General features: G+C 62.1%; 1 protein-coding gene across 12 annotated transcripts in view; it reads left to right on the plus strand.

Annotated features, from left to right (window-relative positions):
* EXD3 (exonuclease 3'-5' domain containing 3) overlaps nt 1-22,165 on the plus strand; it is a 77,282-nt gene that overhangs the window by 52,189 nt on the left and 2,928 nt on the right. For 8 of the 12 annotated variants that reach the window (XR_009564202.1, XM_030838154.2, XM_030838155.2 and 5 more), the window contains 2 exons: nt 8,506-8,559; nt 8,775-8,906. Coding sequence is in view for 9 of the 12 variants with exons in the window: in XM_030838154.2 (XP_030694014.2) it covers nt 8,506-8,559; nt 8,775-8,906 (186 nt within the window). In the remaining 3 variants the exon portion in view is untranslated. Of the gene's footprint in view, nt 1-316; nt 7,349-7,910; nt 8,390-8,505; nt 8,560-8,774; nt 8,907-22,165 lie in introns of those variants that run through there. The other 4 variants (XR_009564203.1, XR_009564204.1, XM_060300083.1 and 1 more) reach the window with 4 other exon arrangements.

Consider the following 22,165-nt stretch of genomic DNA (forward strand, 5'->3'; position numbering starts at 1 on the left):
GGCTCCGGCACCTGTGGTCTGCAGGCCTGGAGCCCTTGAGGATCCTTTGGGGGGTGGCCTGACACAGGCAGACTCAGGGTAGTCCTGGCCCCCTCGCTGTCTTTTGGCCCCTGGAAACGCTGTGTGCCCGTGAGGCCCTCCCCTCCTCCGAGAAGCAGGTGCTCACAACACCGCTGGAGGCACGAACCCCCCAGGGCCCTGCAGAAACCCCAGCAGGGCTGTCGGAATGCAGGGGTTAGAACGTGGCTGGTAAGCGTTTTCTACCAGGTTTCCTGAGATGTGATTTACGCACCGCACGTTTGTTGTACGTTCCCAGAGTTGCGCAGCCATCGCCACAGTCGACCTTCAACCACTTTCTCACCCGTGAAGTTGTCCCCCGCGCCCCTCCCCAGCGCCTGGCAGCCTGGCTTCGGTCTCCGGGGAGCCGCCTGTTGCGGACACTGCATGTCAGTGGACTCGCGCACGCGGCCTTTCGGGCCTGGCTTCTTTCACAAGCGCGCTGTTTTCCGGGCTCAGCTATGTTGTAGCGTCTGTCAGCGCTTCACTCCTTTTTACCACCAAATAACGCTCCATCGGGTGGACCGCAGCGGATCCACCCACCCGGCCGCTGACAGACGCTCGGGCTGTTTCCACTCTCGTCTGCTGTGACGCGTGCAGCCGTGAAAGAGCGTAGAGGAGGCCGGGTCACAACGTGGGCTTTTAATATGTGGTTTCTTTTATGAATTTGAACACATTCTTCTGGAAGGGGTCCCCAGGCTCACCAGGTGGGTGGCCGGAGCACAGAGCTGGCCAAGGACCCTGGGACTGCAGAGCTGTGGGGCGTCGTCAGCAGTGGCCCTTCCCTCCACACTCCGCACCGCCAGCCGGGTCCTCCCAGCAGCCCCCACCCCCAGTAATGAGGAAGCTGGGGCCGGAAGAGCAGAGGGGATCTGCCCGGGGCTGCAGGGGGAAGCCGGGAGCCTCCCGTGCCAGCCCCACGTCTGTGCGAGGATGTCCACTCTCCCCAGCCCTGGCCCCTCACAGCCGTCTCTTCCGGTCGCTTGGTCCTGGTGCCCAGGGGAGGAGGATGTGGTCGTGCCTCGGGTGGCTCTGGATGCCGTCCTTGTCGGAAACCCCTCTGTCCCCAACCAGGGTTGTTTCTAGCTTATGGGGGCAAGACTAGGACGGCCAGCCTGGCATCTCGAGGACCGCAGACCAGGCGTCAGTGGTCACGGGACCCAGGGAGGAGGGGCCTTCCCAACTGGCCCCGAGAGTATCCCGGTCTCAGCAGACGGAAGGCAGGGTTTGGCCCCTAGTCTGCACCCGCACTCCCACGTTACCCTCTGAAGTTTTACATGATGCGGCCCAAGGGAGTTGCAGGTGTGATTTACTTGTCAGCTGACCTCAAAGGGGCCGCCCCGGAGGGAGGACCTTGGATTATATGGGTGGAGCTAGTGTCATCACGTGAGCCCTTGACAGCAGAAACGGAAGGCAATCATCAGACTCAAAGCACAGGAAGGATTCGGTGTGGGCCGCAGGGCGAGGAGACGGACCTCCATCCAGCAGCCCCCGGGACTGGATCCTGCGGCACCGAAGGAGCCTGGAAGTGGGTTCGTCACCAGAGCCGGGCCGCCGGCACCGGAGCACCGGGGGTCCTGTGCGTGAGCCCCTGGGGCCCGCCCGCTCCCACCCCACAGAGCTGAGTGTGAGTTCATGCTCCAGTGGCTGTGGCCACGTTAGAAAATCAGTATATCTGGGAGCCAGGGGTGCAGCGCTGCTGTGATGATGCCTCAGACGCGGGAGATGGAGCAGCCGGAGAGGCTGGGGAAGTGCTGGGGTCGCGACGGCCCAGACGGAGCAGAGGGGGCAGCAGAGCAGGGGCGGACTGGAGCCGGGGGTTCAGACCTCGGCGCCTGGAACATCGCAGCCCGTGAGGCCACGGGCCCAGGGCCCTCCCAAGGGGTGTGAGAGGGGGACCGAGGTGCTTATTCCTGGGGTTGGAGCTGCAGCTCGAGCCCCTGCGTTACAGACGGACTTTACCCACGTCTCCCGTGAGGCTTTTAACTTGTCCCCTCAGCCTTGTGGTCGGAGGTCCCAGGGCCTCGTCCTCAGTGCCCACCCTGCGGGGGTGGGACGGTTTACGGCCACCCGCGAGCGGTGCTGGGGGCAGCATTCTGGGCCGGGGGCGACTGCGCACTTCTCACACCTGTGATGGTCTTGGGTGCGGCCGGAGCCCTGAGGGCATCTTCCGGAGAGGACGTCTCTAGCCGTGGGAGCTGCTGTGTCCCTTTGGCCGTTTACATTTTCTCTTCCATGGATCTTTCCCAATCACGCGTTTCCCGTCCAGACCCCCTGAGTGGATGAACTGGCTGTTCGGTATAGAAGGGCTGTACTGTGGGTTTTGACTCCTGTGATGAGCGCTGTTAACACTCAAACATTTTTTAAAGAAAGGCAGCACTGCTGGTGAGGGAAGGGAGGAGGGTCCTGCCACGCGGGGCAGAGGCCCGGGCGCTGTATCCACGCTTGCGGGCAGTAGACCTTTCAAGGATGAGCCGGGGCGCCAGCCAAGCCGCACTGAGGTGCACCCTGGGCCTCCTGCTGCTTGGGCTCAAGTGTGAGAGGACGGAGTCTGCTGAGCGAAGAGCCGTCGGCAAAGAAGAGCTGGGGCGTGATGTCTGGGGAGGTTCTCAGCCCGTCTGGATGGAGGAAGATGCCAGCATTCAGTGGTGGCTTCCCCGGGCGTGGCCTGAGCAAAGCTGGGGGGCACATGGCCAGGCCGGGCAGCCACCCTGGCAGGAGCCAGACTGAGGAGCAAGTGCACGCACGGACAGTGGCGCAGAGTCTGCCCCGACGGAGCCCCCGCCGCCACCTGCGTCCTCGGCTGGCTCCTTGCAGCAGGTCTCTGTGTGCCTCCAGGCGGTCCTGCTGCTCTGGGGACCCCGACGGATAGACGTGGGGAGATAAGCGCGTCCAGAAGAGTCTCCAGGAAGTGATTTCTGAGCGGTTCTGGGGTCTCTGGGTCTGATCTGCTAATCTGGTAGACTTAGGGCACTGAGGACCGGTCTGCAGGGGTAAAGAGGCCACTGGTGGGCCATGCTGTGATGTGGCCAAGCTCCTCGGAACATGGCTGGGGTTCCCCGTGGAGGCCCTGCAGAAGGAGAGCCCAAGGGGCTGGCCAGTGGCCGGGAGGGCCCAGGAGGAAGCCCCTCAGTCCTGGGGCGGCGGTGCTGAGGCAGCTCAGAACCACACTCGGGGCTCCATCCCGTGAGCCGCTGGGTGACAACACACAGGTCACACTCGCGGTCGCTGCTTCACCGTCCATTCTGCCAGTCTCGTCGGCAGGAAGTCACATCTCGCTGCGCTTTCGCTCGCCTTCCTCCGAATATCAGTGAAGCTGAGCACCCTTCCACGCGCTCGTTCGCTGCCTGTGCCCCTGTCCTGTGGGGTGCCCCAGGCAGAAAGTAGCAGGCCTGACCCTGGGCTGGGAAGGCCCGCTGGCACCGATGGTCCTGCCGGTAAACAGCTGGTGGAAAACTTGCCCCGATGGTGGGAGGGGCTCATTGTGCCCCAGCTGTCCAGACAGCGTGGTCTGCCTAGACGCCTGCTTCCCTTCCGGGTTGCAGAGGGTGCCTGGGTGACTGAACCGCGGCGCACACCACGGGTGCTGAGTCACTAATGCATCTGCCCGGTGACGCGTGTTGCGGTGGCCGGCGCAGGGGGGACTCAGCACAGGCCGACTCCACCAGGCAGGCTCCGGGGCTTGAGTGGTTTCCTCTGTGCTTTGCCCAGGTGCTTTCCGTAAGCTGGTTCTGCTTTCTGTCCTTCCCTGATGGTGTGCTGAGTCCTTCCAGCGAATCCCCGGACCTGGGGATGGTGTGGGGACCCCGCTGCTGCTCCGTCCTCCCCCCTCTGGCCTCAGTTCATCTTGGCATCTGCAGGGGGAGCCCCACCTCGCTCCCCCTCCGCCTGCACCTTCCCGTGGTGGTCCGGAAACAGCCCCTCCGTGGGCTTTGCTTGGATCTCGTTGACACTGTGAGCCAGGGTGGGGACAGTGACGTGTCATCACGTCGAGTCCTCTGTGCGTGAGTGTTGGTCTCGCTCTTCTGCGAGGGTTCCACGCACGTTTTGTAAGCTCTCCACGAAGCCCTGCCACGTCTGTGAGGTTTCACCCCAGGAACCTTCTGCTTTGTTGCCACGACGCGCGGTGCTGCTCGCTTTTCTGCGGCTACACAGAACTGCGGTGGGCCTTTAGTTCTTAGCTGGCCGAGCGTTGATCTTACATCTGGACACCTTGCAAAAGTCTCCTAAATTCCACTGAATCGACTCAGTTCTTGGGGTTCTCTTTGTGGACATATCTTCTGCAAACAGGTTGGTTTCATTCCTTCCTCTCCAGTCTGTATGGGTCTTCTTTCTTTCCCTTATCCTGTCCCAGTGGTCGAGGCCTCCAAGGTGGGGTTGACTAGGGGGTGACCGTGGCCGTCTGTCTCAGTTCTGACTTGACAGGGAATGTTTCTCCGTGAACCACGGTGGTTGCCAGGCCCCCACACCAGGCTGGGGAGGCTCCCCGGGTGCCATATCCGCTGCACGTTTCATCATGAAAGAAGCTGAATCCTACCTGATGCTTTCTCCGCAGCCATTGAGAGCATCCCTGTGACCTGTGCACGTGACGAACCTTTTCAGTCTGGACCCAGCCTAGCCAGCATGTCACGTGGCTGGGTCTGCCTCCAGGACCGTGTCTGACACAGAACTTCTCTTCCTCACCATCTTCTCTTCCACCTCATAAACAAGCTGGGAGTTTTTCCTCCTCTCTGCTTTCTGCTGCTTTGAGTAACATTTAGATTATCCTCTCAAACATTGGCCGACTTCCTGCAAGGCCTCCTCAGCCTGGTGTTTCAGGGGGGAGGCGTTTCCAGGAGTCTCTGATTCTTTCTTATTTAGTAGTTTTAGGACTACTTAGTTGTCTGCATCTTCTTGAGTCACTTGGTAGTCCGTACCTCTTTCTGGATGTGCCCATTTCACAGAGTGTTTCACGTACGCGGTGGTGTCCGGCTCCGCTGTGAAAGCTCTGCGGTACCTGCAGGTGGTCAGCTTCATTCTGATTGCTGCTCGCTCGTGCTCCCCCTCTTTCCTGATCGCACAGAGGTTTGTCAATTTACTAAGTCTTTTCAAATAACTAGCATTTGGCTTTGTTGATCCTTTCTATTTCATTCTTGTGTTTTTTGTCTCATTAATTTCTCTTCTTATCTTTACAGTTTCCTTCCTTTTGCTTGCTTGGGGTTATTTCCAAGTGGAGTGTTTAGCTCTTTAATTTTCAGCCTTTAAAATTTTATGATGTAAACATTCAAGGCAATAAATTTTTCTTGAAGTCCATTTTCGCTGCATTTCATCCGTTTTGATATGTAGTATTTTCATTACTTTTTCGTTTTAATAATTTTTGGGCGTCTGTTATAATTACTTACTTGACTTGAGTTCTCTGAAAGGCTGTTTTTCAGTTTCAGAAAGCTTGGGGTTTGGGAGCTTTTTAGTTATCTTTTAAAAATCAATTTCTCACCTATCTGAATTGTAGCCTGTATACTGCTGATTTAGATATCTGTGAAGACTTGCTTCGTAGTCAAGCAGATGATCCTTTTTACAAATGTTCCATGTGGCTTTAAAAGGCCACAGTCTCCTCCAGCCATGTTCCTTTCCCTCTCTTGCTCTCACACGCTCAGTAGGTCAAGCTTACTTAATGTTTGCTCAAGTCTTGCATATCTTGTTTGGTTGTTTTTCTGCCTGCTTCTATCGAAGACCTCGACAGTGGGTTCACCAAGTTCTCCTTGTAGTCATGTCAGTATCTGCTTAATATGTTTTAAAGTTGTTATTAGGTGCACATGCATACAACTTTTAGAATTCTTATATCTTCCTGTTGAGTGAAATCTTTTACAATTATGAGGTGAACCTCTTTGGCTCTAGTACTGCTCTTTGCAGTAAAGTCTATTTGAACTAATATTAATACCATTTCTCCAGCATTCTTTGGTTAGTATTTGTATATCCTTTTCTCACCCTTTTGCTTTCAACCTTTCTTTGCTCTTATTAGGTGTATTACTGTACTTACAAACTGCTTCTAGATGGACTTTTAAAAATCTAGTCTGACAGTCTTTGCTTTTCAACCAATTTAATCCAAACCAAGTTTAATCCATTTACATTTATTGTAATTACTGATATAATTTGTGTTTAGTTGTACTATATAACTTGTGCTTTCTATTTCTCCTACTTCTTCTGATCTTTTTTCCCTTTATTTCCTATATTTTTTTGTCTTTTTCATCCTTGTTTCTATTTTTTTCCTCTATTAGTTTGAAAGTTATAAATTCTATTTCTGTTCTTTTAGTGATTGGCCTAGAAATTTTAACATTTATTTCTGAGTTGACAATGTCTAAAGTTAAAATTAATCCAGGGATTTTAGGTCAATTTAGCTTTCTTGCCTGCTTTCCGTTTTACCTGCTATTATTTTCCAGTATTTTTAACACATTGTGGTTTTTCTTAGTTCTAAAAATTAGACATCATTAAATCTGTTTTATGTATTCTGTCCCTTTTCGAGTTTATGATGTATGGACATGCACATGCACTCCAAGAAAAAGCAGGCTCTTTTTCACTAAAAGAACTTCCTTTGCTATGACCTTTCATTGGGGCCATTTTTCCCTGAAAACTCTGTTTCCTCTGTCTTCTGAAAAAGAATGTTGCAGGGTTTATAGCTATAGCTTGACAGAACTCCGATAAGAGTCCACTGTCTCTTGCACCTGTCATTGCTGTTGGGACGTCTGCCTTCCGTTCTTGTCACTCCTGGTTTTACTCTCGACTGCCCTTTTGTTTGGGTCTTTCTTCATATTTACTTCAGTTGTGTGTGTTTGTTTTTAATTTTGCTTTTTTATTAATCACATAGATATATATTTGTTACCACTACGAAGTAACCACTTGCTTATTGCTTTTTTTTAATTGTGGTAAAATATATATAACATAAAATTGATCATTTTAACCGTATTTAAGTGTACGATTCAGTGGCATTAAGTGCATTCACAGTGTGTGCAACTGTCACCACTGTCCATATCCAGAGCTTTTTCATCGTCTCAAACAAAAACTCTATATGCATTAAGCAATCATTCTCCTCTTCCCCCTCCCACAGCCCCTGGTAACTACTGTTTCACTTTCTGTCTCTGTGAATTTGACTCCTCTAGGGACCTCATGTAAGTGGAATCACATAATGTTTGTCCTTTTGTGTCTGGCTTATTTCAGTGAGCATAATGCCCTCAAAGTCCATCCATGCTGTAGCACATGTCAGCATTTGCTTCCTTTTTGAAGCTGGATAAATTCCATTGTACATTGTGTGTGTGTGTGTGTGTGTGTGTGTGTGTGTGTGTGTGTGTGTGTATTTGTTTTTGTCATCTGATGGTGGACACTTGGGTTGTTTCCACCTTTTTGGCTATTGTGAATAGTGCTACTACTATGTACCTTGATGTACAAGCATCTGTTCAGGTTTCTGCTTTCAGTGCTTTTGGATCTATACCCAGAAGTGGAATTGCTGGATCATATGGTAATTCTGTGTTTAATTTTTTGAGAAACTGCAACACTGTTTCACACAGCAGCCACGCCATTTTACATTCCCACCGGCATCTCATGAGGGCTCCCAATCGCTGTACATCCTCATCAACACTTATTTTCCTTTATAAAAGTAAAATAAAAGCGATCCTGATGGGTGTGAAGTGGTGTCTCCTTGTGGTTTGACTCGCGTTTCCCGGATGACATGATGTTGAGCATCTTTACATGTGCATATTGGCCATTTGTGTGTCTTTGGAGAAACGTCTTTTCAGGTCCCTTCCTTGCCCTTTTTTTTTTTTTTTTTTTTTTGCGGTACGCGGGCCTCTCACTGTTGTGGCCTCTCCCGCCGCGGAGCACAGACTCCAGACGCGCAGGCTCAGCGGCCGTGGCTCACGGGCCCAGCCGCTCCGCGGCACGTGGGATCCTCCTGGACCGGGGCACGAACCCGCGTCCCCTGCATCGGCAGGCGGACTCTCTACCACTGCGCCACCAGGGAAGCCCACCCATCTGTTTTACGTTACAATTCACACACAGGTATTTCAGAATAACAATGTTGATATTATCATCACCAACAATAGTATTACTGCCAGGTAGTTTTCATTTTGGGTCTGTAGCCCTAGAGATACATGGTCGATTCACTGTGGCTTCGTGTCATCTGGAATGTTTCTGTCTTTGTAGTTCACTTGTTTCATCTTTGGGTTTTTAGAAATTGCTTTTTAAATTTAATTTTGTTTGCAATTCTGTGAAGCGTCTGCACGATTCTGAGACCAAATCTATAACAGGAGGGGATGCCCCGCCTCAGCCTGCGGGAATCTGGTGGCCACTCAGGTGCCAGGCGGAGACAGCTCTGGGGCACGGGGTGGGGGGCGGGGGCTGGCGAAAGGGGGGCAAAAGAAGCCCCAGCCCCAGGGGCTGGCCTGACACCCTCACCTGCCAGTTTTCCCTCCCGCCCAGGTCGCCAGGCAGGAGGGGAGGGTCATCCTGACCTCAGGGCTGCCGTACCACAAGGTGAGGACCCCACAGATGACTCACATCTGAGCCTCGACTTCCTGAGCCGCCCACACCTCAGGGTCTGCTTGTCGTGGGGCCAAGGGGAGGGGGGCTGAGCGGCACCACTGCCCCACCCTGGGCAGAGCGGAGGCTCTCGGCCTGGAGCTGGGAAGGCGGGGCCTGGGTGGGCTCTGGGTTCTGGCCCACCGCTCGACGGCTGCATGTGTCCACAGCTCCGGGCCCAGGTTGGGGCTGGGCGCTGCCTCTCGGTGGACTGCTCCCTCAAGGCCCGGCAGCAAGCCACAGCCGTGATCAGGCATTTCAACGTGCGTGTCACCCACTCGGACATCTTCAGCCGCTGCCAGGTGGGTGCTGCGTGCCCCTTGCTGGCCCTGGGCCAGTGTGGAAGCCCCAGGCTCTGACGGGCGAGGCCCGCGAGGCCCTGACGGTGGCGGGATGGCCTTGGTGTTTCTGCCCATGTGAGCAGTGGCCACTGCCTGGTCTGTGCGTTTTCTCCTCTCCGCCACCCCCAGACGCCCATGCCCACGGCACGGGGGAGCTTGGCGGGGGTGGGGTGGGGGAGGGGCGGTCACTGTAGTCTGTGGCCAAGAGGTGGCAGAGCGTCGGGGCCCGCATGGCCAAGGTGGGCAGCTGAGAGTGAAAGGGCAGCTCAGGGCGAGTGTCCAAGCTCAGGGTTGGGACTGTCCTCCTGGCCCAGGGCTGGCCTCCCACTGGGCTTCTGGAGGGAATACAGGGAACCCACCAAAGTGCATCTGTCTGGGGCGGATCCCATTTTCCGAGGGCAAGGTCCAGAGCCATGGATTGCTGCTGGGTCCACCCTGACGGCTAGAAAGGTCTGGCTGAGGAAATCCCCAGGTCGGGGCAGCCGTACCCAAGGTTAAGATCCGTGAGGAGTCTGGGGACTGGGCGCCAGGGAGGGGGCACCCCTCCCCTCCCCTGCTGGCCTGGGTGCCCTGTCGTGAGCTGTGCAGCTGAGGGGAGGCAATGCGGCCTTTGGGCCCGGCCCTGCCGGGCTGGGGTATGGCTGCCCTCGGCGTTGGGGTCTGCACGGGTGCGGCAGGCAGGGAGGGCCGGGGCCGGTCCCCGTGCAGGGTGCTGGCTCTTCCCAGAATGTTCTGGAGTTCAGGCCATGACGATGTTGCATTGGGAGCGGCTCCCGAAGCCCAGCTGTTTGGTGACAGCTCAGCCTGGCTTCCCCCATCCGGGTACACGTGGAGGCCGGCGGGGCCCCGCACTTCTGCACGGTCCCCCAGGCCGGCGCCCAGCAGGTGGGAGGGAGGGAGGAGGGAGGGAAGCCCCTGTTTTCAGGTCCTTGGACCCCCACCGCCTGGCCTGGGGTGCAGTCTGTGGAGAAGCTGGGCCCCTGCCCTGCCAGGACGGACGCTGGCCAAGCCGGGCGGCGGGAAGTGCCTTCCCTTGGGCTGGAGCTCGGGAGGACGGGACCGGGTCCCTGCGCAAGGCTGCAAGTGTTGTAAAGACCCCAGGACGTCAGGCGAGGCCTGCGGGGGGACATTTTCTTGAGCTTTTCAGAGCCTCTGCTGGTGTCTTCTTGAGAAAACGGAAATTGGGTAGCCAGGAGGAAAACGCCACTCGCGCCGCAGGCCACTGGCTGGGGGGTGCCTGAGCCTTCGGACCTGCGAGGGCCAGGCGCAGAGGGCGGCCGCTGCCCTTCGCGGGAAGAGCACCCAGGGCCCCGCTGCCCTCACCCCACGTGTGCCCTGCCTCTTGGCCCCGCCGCTGCCCTGCCCCGGCGTGGGCCCCGTAGGGGGGCGTGGAGCTGGTGCAAAGGCAAGAGACAGAGCCGCACTCTGGCGGGGCCAGCCAGTGCCCCCGGGAGACAGGAGACAGTCCCGAGGGGGCAGCGGGGCCCAGGGAGGCCGCAGCAGGCGGGACAGATTTGCAGCATTCTAACCGCAGGGCGGGGAGGCAGGAGACCTGGAGCAGGTGGTGCACCTGCCCATGTAAGGTGGGGGGGGGGCGGGGGGGCGCGCAAAGACGAGGCACAGAAGATCCAGGATACGATTCACGGGCGCGGCTGGATCCTAGGTTTTAGGCTGAGCCCCTGGCCGGCGGCCCGGCAGGTGCTGGGTCTGGGCTCCCGGGAATCTGGCCTGGAGGGCACGCCGGGGTACACCAAGCTCTTGGGGCGGGGGGAAGGGGCTTACTGCCCAGCTGGGGCCCTGCCCAGCGCTGTCCTTCTGTGGTAGATGTGCACACGTTACACACGTGCCCAGCTGGTGAGGAGGACAGAGACAGGGTCCACGGCTCAGGGCCCAGAAGCAGAAGGTGGCCACACCAGTGGCCATACGGGGCTGCCGGGAGTGGGGCGGGGCGCCAGGCAGACCTGTGTGTGCGGCCACACGGGTGGCAGGTGGGAGCCCGGGTGTGAGGCTGGGCAGCAGTGCCCAGTGGGCCTTAGTCGGGAAGGGGGTCCCAGGGCCGGGGAGCCTCTGAGGCCCGTGGCTGTCCGGCAGCCTCCAGCGGGGCTCAGCTCCAGAGCGAGGCAGGTTGGGTGTGCCCCAGGGCAGGACCCTCCCTGGGTGGCAGACAGCTGTTTGGGGACATCTACATCTGTGCACAAGGACCCCAAAAGGCCGGCATGGCAGGGCCAGGCGGGCAGAGAAGGGGGTCCCTGAGAAGCTCGGATTTCTGCATTTGAGCCCAGCCTCGCTCACCACAGAAGCATCCGGGGCAGGGTGGGAGGACCCAGCTGGCTCTGGGTTAGTGGACTGGTTCCCACCGTGGTCTTCAGGCCATGGAGCTGGTCACGATGAGCAGAGGAGTCTCACTGCCGACTTGCAGCAGTGTCTGCACCCGGGCTGGGCACCTCGGGCCATGCTCCCCCCCGCCTGCCCCCAGAGCCCCTCGGCCACGGTACTCGCGGCCTCCCCTCAGGAGCTCAGCCTGAGCAGCGGCCGGGAACGGCTGCCCGCCCAGCGCCAGAGCGATGCTGTCCTCGGGGCCGGCCCAGGGGAACCAGTGGCCCTCTCGCAGGTGGACCCCAAGAAGCCCAGAAAAGGGGCTGCACAGATGCCCCGAGGTGATGGCCTGAGGCCCAGTGACCAGGAGCTCCTTGCGGCTGCAGACCCTGCTCTGCACTGAGAGGCCACGGCCAGGGCCAGGGTGGCTCCTAAGCCCATCTGGACATCAAAGGGCACTGGCCGCCGGCCAGCAGGGAGCAGCACGCTTAGGACTGACCCAGAGAGCGCCTCCGTGCTGTGCTCAGCCGGCAGGGTCCTGTCCTGCGCCCCCGAGGGCCCGAGCACCCTGGACGCTGGCTCAGAGCCTCTGCTGCCCCTGCCCAGGCCAGAGCTGGTCGCCTCCCTGGAGAGCTCCCGCCGCCAGGCTGAGTTTCCATTTTCTTTTCCTTCCTTCTGCTATTTTGGTGCTGTTCCCAGAGGGAAAACCCACTTGACACACGAAGCGTTCCCAGAGCCTGCCCGGCCACTCTCGGGGCTGCTCGTCGGGGTGCGAGGCCAGGGCAAGTGAGGCTGGAGGGACTGTGTGCCCGGCCACGTGGGGGAGGCCCCTGTCACAGGGAGGTGGCCCGCCCGCCCACCCCGGGGCCCAGTGGGCTAGGGGCAGTGGGTCTCTCGTAGAGGGCAGGGTCCTGGCCCACGGAGTTGGCGACTTGGGCCTGGGACTGTCCATCGGGAACGTCCGCCAAGAGGACATTCCCAGTGCTGTCCACCATGGGAAAGGATCTTATCAAAGAAATTTGAGTTTAAAAAAACCCTAAGCAGGAGCGCAGGCGTGGCCGGGCATAACGTCTATTTTTCTGTTCCTCCGGCCCCCTCTGCTGTGGTGCGGATTGGGCCGTGGCCCCAGTGACGTCAGCCCTTAGAAGTGGGCCCCAGGAGGGGAGAGGCCACTGCAGGATGACAGTCACCCCACCTCAGGGAGCTCTCAGCAGAGCCAGCTCAGGGGTCTCCAGGAAGGGGAGGGTGATGGGCGGGGAGCCTGCAGTTACGGGAGGCTGGGCCTCGGGGACAGGCTCACAGACCCCCCCCCCCGGGAGACCCCAGGTCTGGGCAGGGGCCCTGAGAGGGTGGAGGAGGCCGCCCAGGCTGATCTCTGGCACGGGAACGGGTGTGGGCAGAGGGCTCTCGGGGCCTGGGCATGCGAGGGGAACCTCGGGCCAGTGGCCCCCCAGCACACACACCCACAACTTGGGGGCCTGCAGTGGTGGGGGCCCCGGAGCCCTCCCAGACCCAGGGGCCGGCCGGGGCGCCCATGCCCAGCCTGTCCCCGAGCACGGAGACCCTCCCTATACCCTGAGGGCCAACTGCAGATGCAGGAACAGACAGGAAGAGGCGCAGCGGCCACTGACCCCGCCCCTCCCCGGCCTTTGTGCTACGTGGCCCCCAGCCCCGTTCCCACACTCGGTGCCCCCAGGGTCACACAGGCACAGAGGCTGCAGAAGGAGCGGCCCCTACCCTGCACAGGCAGAGACCCCGGGCGGCTGGCTCCTGTCACAGGCCTCGGGGGTGGCGGGAGCTACCAGACAGGTTTCATCAGGGGTTGGGGCCCAGCACGCCCCAAGACTCAGGATGCCAGCCGGGTGTTGGCCCCGTCGGCAAGCTCAGCGTAGCCCCCCGGAGGTGACAGCAGGGTGGGCCCAGCTGATGGCCCCAGGAGGCCCTCCCCCAAGCCTGCAGGGCCTTCCTCTCGGTCCCGCCCCTCCCCTCTGGGTCTCGTCCAGAGCCCAGCCTTGGTTCCCACCAGATGGCTCTTGGGGGAACTGAGGACCTGGATCGCACGGGCCTGGGGACCCCTGCTCCCGGTGGCCTACTTCTTTAGGAAGGATCCTGGGCTGGCGTGAACTGAGGACCTGGATCGCACGGACGCAGGGCTGCCTGGTCACCAGCCGTCTGGTAGTCTGCCACCATGCCTGCCCCACTTGGGACTCTCATCCCCCCGCAGGGCTACCAGGGGCCCCCATGCGGTCCGAGATGTGTGCTGAGGCCCTGGGAACAGCCTGGGCCAGGGGACCTGCTGGTCAGCGCCCGGGGAGGTCGGGTGTGCGAGTCCCCAGCCCAGCTCCCGCCAGGCGCCCATCCAGGCACCCGGCTCCTTGCTCCTTTTGTGTCTGTCTGCGGGGAAGGTGCCCCGGGGCCCGGCGGTCAGGGCCACTCCCCTCTGGACCCTGGTCCTCACCGTGTGCTTCTAAGAGGTGCTCCCATGTGCAGTCTGGGCCCCCCCCCAGGATGTACCTCCTGGATGTTGACGGATGTTCACTTTTTAAAAGGGCCGAGATGCTTCAAGTCAGAACGCAGAGGACGCAGACTCGCCTGACAGAGGACAGGCGTGTAGCCCAGACAGGTCACAGTGCAGGGTGGGACGGCGGGCACACTGGTGCACAGACACACAGGATGGAGGGACGAGTCCACAGCCACGGCCAAGACGCTGGCCCCAAGACAGGCTGGTGTGACATGGCCTCAGGGGGAGCTAGTGCAGGCCAGAGAGGACAGGCCTCTTGGAGCTGGAGGGAGGGGCAGAGACCATGTGGGCACCCTCGGCTCTGTGCTCTCAGGCCCAAGGTCAGTAAGACACCTTGGGCCGCAAGAGGACACCCAAAACACAAAGTCTGGGGTCTCCCATCCTGCTGCTCTGTGCCCTCCTGGCCCACATCAGTGCCACTCTCTGAGCCCCAGCCACGGAGCCAGCAGGAGCCACTGGCCAGAGGTGTCAGTCCAGCTCTAAACCACCGCTCAGTGGGCTCGAAAGAAAGGGGAGGGAGGGCGGGGCGCAGATGACCTGCCTTCTGAGCGAGGGGCAGGCGATGCCAGCCAGGTCCGTGGGGTGGGTGGGGGAGGGCACCCATCTCAGTCCGAGGGTCCTGTGGCCGGGGCTGGGGCTGGCGGAAGGGCAGAAGGCGCACCCTCCCCCAGATGTCTGACATCACAGCCCACGAGCTAAATCACATGAAATGCGGACTTCAGGGTCCGTAGATAAGGTTTTGTTGGCAGCAGCCCCGCCTGTGTGTTCGTTCACACACTGCCCACAGCTGCTTTCGCAGAAACCAAGCAGCCCTTCCAGGAAAGCCCCTGCCCCCCACCCCGCTGCTGGGGTCGGTGGCAGGGATGACCGGGCCCAGGGGCCAGGCTGGCATCCAGCAGGGAAGGTGGTCTCTTCTTCCTTTTGAGTACTGCCAGCTCCAAAGACAGGGGGCCTGGCCCAGGATAGCGGGCTTAGCTTCTGCAGACCCTCTGTCCCCCGAGCCCCGGATGCAGCAGGCAAGACAGGCTCACCAGCCTTGGGGTCAGGGGCCAGAGGCAGCCAGCCCCTCAGGGCTGCAGATGGAGGAGGCCCCAGGGAGCTGTGGATTGGGTCTGGGGAGGGTCCTCAGGGTGACAGAGTAGGGCCTGCCAGGCAGTGACTACTCCATCTGTGTCCGAACAGAGCAGGGGCCTTTGGGTCGATGGGCAGTGCAGTGGGTGCCCTGTGGGTGGGCAAGCAGCAGGAGCAGGCATGTGTCACCCCCACTCCCACCCGGCCACCTGCCCCTCCCCATCCGCACGGGTCAGACCGGCTGGGGTGTGGGGGCACCCCCTTCCCAGCCCCTCCCAGGCAGCCCCACTCTCCGCCCACCCGCCACCCTGAGCGGGGCCACTGTGGGTGGAGCTTTGCTGAGAGCCCATCATCGGGTACATCTGGGACCAGCACAGACCCTGAAGGTCTCCACAGGGATACGGGGTCTCCACAGGGGAGCAGCGTGGCAGGTGGATACCTGGGCAGGTGGGGGTCTAGGTGTGCCCCCAGCCAGCCAGGGGTAGGGCAGGGCCTCGGGAGAAGGAACGGTGCTCTCCTCCTTGGAGCTGGGGGAGTGGCGGGGGAGAGTGCAGTGCGGGGGGGCCCCCGGGAAGTGGGGGGCTGAGCTGGGTAGGGACTGCTTCTTCCTCCCCCCATCTCGTCAGACGCACTGCACCAGGCGCAGGTGGCAGTAGAAGAGGGGGCCCTCTCCTGCTTGGCCTGACTCAGTGGCCCTGGAAGGTGCAGGAAGGGGGAAGGGCCGGGGGACGCCTGCCCTTGGGCTCAGCCCCACGCCCACCCCTCCACACTGCCAGCGCCCTGACTCGTTACAGCCTGCTGTCCACACCGGTCCCTCCTGACCGCACTGGACCCCACATCACACCCCAGCTCCTGCAGCACCTGAGCACCCACTCTCTCCACCAGGCCTGCCAAGCCCCAGTTTATATGTCACCTCCTCCAGGAAGCTCTCCAGGCCCCCAGCCCAATCCTGGGAATACCACCACCCTTTGGAGCCCCCCTCTCCTTGGGCTGAGAGCACGGGGGCAGGACTGTCCCCTGGCCCCCTGTGCAGGCCTGATGTGAGTGGGTGACAGACTCCAGGCTGCAGGGCTGCCACCTGCTGTCTGAGGGCCCAGCTCCACTTGTCGGTGGGAGGAGGACAACCAGGGCTGCCCCCAACCCGTACCGCATCGGCCCCTCCCCGACTTCCCCAGCCTGCCACCCCTCTCTCCGCCGGCTGGCGCCCGCCCCCTCCCACACGGCCCTGGGCAGCCGAGGTCCTCCGCCCCCGCCCCCGCCGGCGCGGGAAGGCTGGCGGGCGGGCGGCCGTTTGCTTTTGAATCTGGGCCGGGCGCCCTGAGTGGCCCTTTCAAAGGCCGGCGGGGGCGGGGGCCGTTCCCAGGCGCGCCCCGCCCTCCGCGCCGCCCCTCCTCCCGCTTTCCCACGCGCCCGCCGCCGGCGGTTCTCACGGCCCGCGCCCCTCCCCCGTCTGGGAACGGCTCGCGCCTGCCGCGCTGGGGGTGCCCGGGAGCCCCGGGAAGGGGGCGCCTCCCGGGCTCATCGGGGACGGTGGAGGGGTATGGCCACCTGGGGGGGGGGGCTTCGGGACCACTGGGAGGGGGCTGTGTGCCGCCTGGGGGTGTGCTCGAGGGAGGGGTGCTATGTGCTCGCAGTGGGGTGCTCAGGGGCCACAGGGGAGGTGTACGTGCCGCCTAGGAGGGTGCTGGGGCTGTGGCGGTGTGGACGGTGGGGGGAGGGGGAAAACCAGCTAGTGGGGATAACTGGGGGCCACGGAGTGGGGGTGTGTGCTGCCCAGCGTCTTGCCAGGGATGGGCGTCAAGGGGGATGTGCTGCCTAGGGGGAGGTGCTGAGGGGCCAAAGGGGATGGGGAGCCACCCCAGGGCCTGGGTCCAGAGGGCATCCTCTGGCCCAGATTCTGTTTGATGTAACCCAGGGCACGTGGCTACCCACCCACCCTCACCTCACAGAGAGAGCTAGGGGGTCCTGGCCATGCCTGCCTGGGGACAGTGTGCACTGCTCCTCGTTGGGGTCTCCCTGCCGTGGGAGCACGTCCGGGGCCTCCCGTGCAGCTCTCTCACTTTCTCTGTTCCTTCTATGAGCCTGGGAGAGCTGGGTGCCGGACTTGGGAAATGCAAGGACAGACCCTGATAAGCGCGAACTTCAGAGCAGAATCCCATGTTTCATCTGAAATTCACATAGTGGTCTCCCTGGCCCCCCCTGGAGGGGGGCTGTGACTGTCTTGTGTCAGAGTCCAGGATGCGACGAGAAGGGGGGGACTTGGCCACCTGTCCAGGCCCAGTGGCTCACACCCCTCTGTCTGCCTCAGTGGACACTGGCCCGACCCATCCAAGTGAGCTGGACGTGGGGTCTCATTCTGACTGGCTTTAGATGGCCTAAGCTGGGCTGTCAGTCCGGCTGTCGCCATGCAGCGGGGTCTGCACGTCCAGGTCCTAAGTGGGCCCTGGGCCGGGGCTGGCACAGTTGGAAGGAGAAGGGGGTGAAGGCTTGAGAGGACCAAGGTACACAGGGCGGGGGTGACCAATTCCCGGGCCATAGGCCTGCCGGCCCCAGAGAGCCTGAGGGAGGGGCTCAGACCCTCCCGTGTGTCCCTAACCGGGGTGGCCCTAACCGGGCAGTGCCCCTCAGTCAGGCCTTGTGTCGTCCAGACTGTGTCCTGGACACCATGCTTATCTTTCTGCCCGGGGCACGTGGCTTTCCTCCCATTGTCCCAGATGCCACTGTCCCCTCCCCATCTGCTGGGAAAGGCGGACTCTCCCGGTCAGGACTCCTCCCACCCCAGGAACACACCTCCGGACCTCCACCCCCACCCCCGTGCGGGGCACTGCAGGCTGCTGGGCGAGCACTCAAAGGCACATCCACTCACGCAGGCCCCTTGTCCTCACGTGACATGCCAGGTCACACAGGCTCCGTGTTCACATGCCTGACTCACGCCCACACGTGGACACACTCAGCTGCTCCAAAGCTGGTGCCCTTGCACCCCGAGGACCTGGGTGCTTCTGAGACACACGTCTGCGGAGTGCCAGTGCACACGCGTGTGCCCAGACCTGGCGCTGTCAGGGTCTGTCACAGACCGCAGGCCCCGGCACCCGTGGCCCCTGACCCCCCAGGGTGCCGACAGCGCCAGAGGCCCATCCCCCGCTCTGTCTGCGGAGACATTGTCCCGGCCCCACAAAGGGGATGGACCGTGGCCTGGTGGGGGAGGGGCCGGGCCTGTGGGAACTGACCTTCCTAGGCCTGGGGGCAGGGCGGGCACACAGCGGGGCCCCTGCAGGGCTGCCATCCTAGGTCTCCAGCAGTGGGGATAGAGGGCCGCAAGCCTGCTTCACAGGTCAGAAAAGCACTGGCTGGGATTTTAAACCTTCCCAGGCAGGCCCCATCTCAACCACACACCTCCCCGGAGGCCTGGGGCCTGGTTCTGCTGCCCCAGCTTGTGCCCCTGGCTGGCAGGTGGGGGGTTGAACCCTGCAAGTGCCTGGGGTCTCGGCTGTGGCGGGAGGGGCCCCAGTTCTCCCAGACCCCGACCCAGTGCCAGGGCCAGCAGGGCCCTCCTGGGCCAGGCCAGCTTGTCTTGAAGGGGGCTCGGGGGGCAGCTGACCCAGGACCCCTCGAAGTGCTGCCGGACAGCGTGGGAGAGTGAGGTGCGGAGCAGACCCAGGGCGGCGCCTAAGTGCCTGTCCACGAGGTGTCAGGCCCGCCCCCAGGCCGGGGGTCTTTCATACCAGCCCTTTGTCCCTGGCCCTGCACCATTTGTTGGGGGCAGCTCTGGGGGGTCATGGTGCACAAGGCAGCCCTGGGAGGCCTCTGGACCCACCGCTCTCAGGACCTCAGGCAAGGTGGGGCAGGGGGTGGCGCTTGGCAGGGACCAAATGGGCCATAGGGCCCTGGGAACTGACACTGGTGCCCTGCAGCCCCTCTGGCACGAGTAGGAGACACTTGCCGAGTGTAGGTGTGTACGGGGAGGTGCCAGAGACCCCGCCACCCCACGCTGGCTTTTCTCGCCCAGTGCCCGCGCGGGGATGCTGTTTATTTTCTTCTGCTCTTCTGTGCTTTGCTATAAATTTGCTGTAAGTGAGCGAGAAATGGGCCCCTACTCTAGAGCGTGTCACAGCTCCTCAGCCCAAGCCCCCTTCCGCCCTGCCCGTGGGGCCTCCTGGGGCCTGGGTACCAGACTGACCGTACCTCACATCCCACTGGGTGGTGGGCCTGGCCTGCCAGGGAGCATGGTCAGGCCGGCTGCTGGCTGGGCGGGGAGCCTTGCCCAGGTCCTGCTCAGAACTGGGTCCCTCCACTAGGCTCCCAGCCTGGAAAGGCCACTTCCTGCCGCCCTGTCCCCTAGGGACCGCTGGTCCTCTCTCACGCCCTGTGCCCTGGCAGCCCCTGGTGAGGCCCATCTCCCACCGCGCCCCCCTCAGCACCCCACTCGGGGAGGCCCGGGGCTGATGGGGCTTCAAGGGTGTTTATAAGCAGTTCGCACGGCGCTGCTCTCAGCCCTGGCAGGGGCTGGTGGGCTCTGGGCAGGAGTGTGTGCGAGGCCCCTCCCACCGCACTCTGTGGCCCAGTCCGGCCTGCCAGTGACAGCCCTCTCCCCACTCCCGGCACCGGTGCACCAGCCGTCCACTACCTGGTGGCACAGCAGACACCACGGACCACGGCAAGTGTGCGTCCACAGCTGGTGGGAGCAGACGTGCCTGGGGACACACAGTTCAGGACAGACCCCGTGACCTCGCCCCTGCTCAGCTCTGGCTGCGCTGGTGGCAGTCACTCCCCGGGGAGAGTGATGGGTGGGGGTGGGATTCCTGGGCTCAGAGCTGAGAGCTGGCCTGCTCATGGGTATGGCTCCCAGCACCTGGGAACCGACCCCTCAGCCCTCCAGCTTCCCCCTCCCCAAGTCCCAGTCTTAGAGGAACGGAGGGCGCCAGCTCGCACACCCGCCAAGCCCAGCGAAGGACTGGGGGCGCCTCCCAGGAAAGTGGCCTTTCCTGCCCTCCTTGGGCCTGGGGGGAGGGAACAGGCCGTAGAGGGCGGACCACCAGACCTGGCCTGCCTGGCTTTGGGTCCCGGACCACCACCAGTTCCCTGGGCCAGTCCCGGCTGGCAGCCCACCCCGGAGAGGCAGCCTCATGCCCTGGGGTTGGGCGTCACGGTGGACGTTGGCCCCAAGCACCCTCGGAAGCTGTGGCAAGCAGGCATGCAGGTGGACCCCTGGGACAGGGGAGCCAGGAACCTTCCCAGCCCCTCCTGCCCGACTCACCTGGCCCCTCCCACCCAGCCAGGCTCTGGGGGTGGAGGCCCGCCCTGCCCCCAGGCTCCCAGGCTGGATGGGGGCAAGGAGACGGGGCGGGACCAACAAGACCACACTGTCCACCCGTCCAGGGCGCCCATGGCCCCCCACTGGCGTCTGCCCAGACCTGCTGGCAGCCGAGGCTGGGGTCTGCACACGCCCTGCAGGAAGTGGACCTGGCTCAGACACCACCTGCACGCACCCCCTTGTCTGGGGGCTGGCAGGGTAAGGACCCTGCCAGGTCAGCCAAAGTGTGACCGTGAGCAAGCTACTCAGCCCCTCGGAGGCCCCTTCTCCACAACGGGAGGTCAGGGGCTCCGTCCCCCTTTGCGTGGGGAGGGTGATGGCTGTGCGCTCAGCGCTGAGCCCCACAAGGGTAGGGCCGCGGCCACCCACAGCAGGTGGTGAGGCAAGCGTTGCTGGGCCGTGAGGTGGACAGGATATGGACAGGGGAGCCCTGGGCGCCAGGCCCTCCTACAGATGGGGACCACAGGACTGGGGGCGGGCAGGTGGCCCAGAACCGGCTTTTCCAGCCGGGAGTGGGGGTGGGGGCCAGGGTGGCAGCAAGACCCGACAGTGGGCAGCGGCCGTGGGAAAACTAGCACCGGTGCTTCCCGAGGGTGGGGCCGGCCCTCACGGACAACAGCACCGGGCGTTTGTCTGCGCAGTGACTCAGCGTGAGCTGGCGGCCCCGCCCAGGCATACACACCACCAGGCCTGGGAAGGCTGGCGGACCCCTTGCGGAGGACCCCACCCCACCCTCCTCCCGCTAGCCGTCCCTCCCACACCTGCTGGTGCTGTCCCCTCGGGTGGCCTGGACAGGGAGAGCCTGGGCCTCTGTGGCAGGCAGCCCAGGGCAGCGGCCGGAGGCTAGACGGCCCGCCTTTTCTCAGCTTCTTCCCCAGCTGGGCCTGGAGTGACCACGGGCCTGACCTGCAGCCTGGGCTCTGCCCTCACTCCTGCCCCAAGAGCCCCTGGACCTGCAACCAGGAGGGCAAAGCCCACAGCGGTCTCCCTGTGCTGGAGGCCAGCCCAGAGTCTGGCCGCGGTCGGTGGGGGGAGGCCCCCAGAGAGGCCCAGGGGAGGGTCCTGCGTGAGGATCAGCCCCGCCCCCCCAGCCCCCCAGCAGAGGCGGCCCCGCCCTCTGGCGCCTGCCCACCCCCCGCCACCCCGGGCTGTGATGCTGGAGGCCAAGCAGTGAGGCCACAGGTAAAGCAGGCTCCGTGATGAAAGGCCGTGGGAAGAGGGTGGGGGGGGGGGGTGGCAGGGCAGGAGCCCTCTCCCCGCCCCAAGCCCGTGGCTCCAGGAGCCCGTGGCCACCGCCTACTACCCACCCCAGGCGCTCTGTCGTCCAGGGCACTGACAGGGCTCACCAGGTGAGGAGGGGGCCCGGAGCCGTCGCTTGAGCACCCATCGCGGCCCCTCCTCCCCGTGGACAGGCTCACCCCCCCTCCCGTGACAGGATACCTGCATGTACCCGCCTGGGAGCTGGGTTTCAGCGGGCGCCCGGGCCCCCCACCCCATCTTCTTGCCTCGCTCTGGGAATCCTATGTCCAGACCTGACACCCCGCCAGGCAGCGGTTGTCATGGAGCAGCCCCAGGGTGGCCACATTGCGAGGGCAGGATGGGCCCCACAAGCCCCACCCCACCCTCGGGGACAGTAAGGTCGGTGCGGCTGAGCCCGCTACGTGTCCTCGACCCGGACTCTGCGTGGAAGCGAAAATGGCTTTGCTCCTCTGCCCCTCACACACTCGGTGCCCAGGAGCCGCCAGACCATGCCAGCCCCTGGCACAGGGCAGGCAGCAGGAGTCATCAAGAAGCGTGGACGGGCTTCCTTGGTGGCGCAGTGATTGAGAGTCCGCCTGCCGATGCAGGGGGACACGGGTTTGTGCCCCGGTCCGGGAAGATCCCACATGCTGCGGAGCGGCTGGGCCCGTGAGCCATGGCCGCTGAGCCTGCGCGTCCAGAGCCTGTGCTCCGCAACAGGAGAGGCCACAACAGTGAAAGGCCTGCATACCACAAAAAAAA

The sequence above is a fragment of the Globicephala melas genome, chromosome 6, assembly GCF_963455315.2.
Source record: "Globicephala melas chromosome 6, mGloMel1.2, whole genome shotgun sequence".
NCBI classification, from domain to species: Eukaryota; Metazoa; Chordata; class Mammalia; order Artiodactyla; family Delphinidae; genus Globicephala; species Globicephala melas.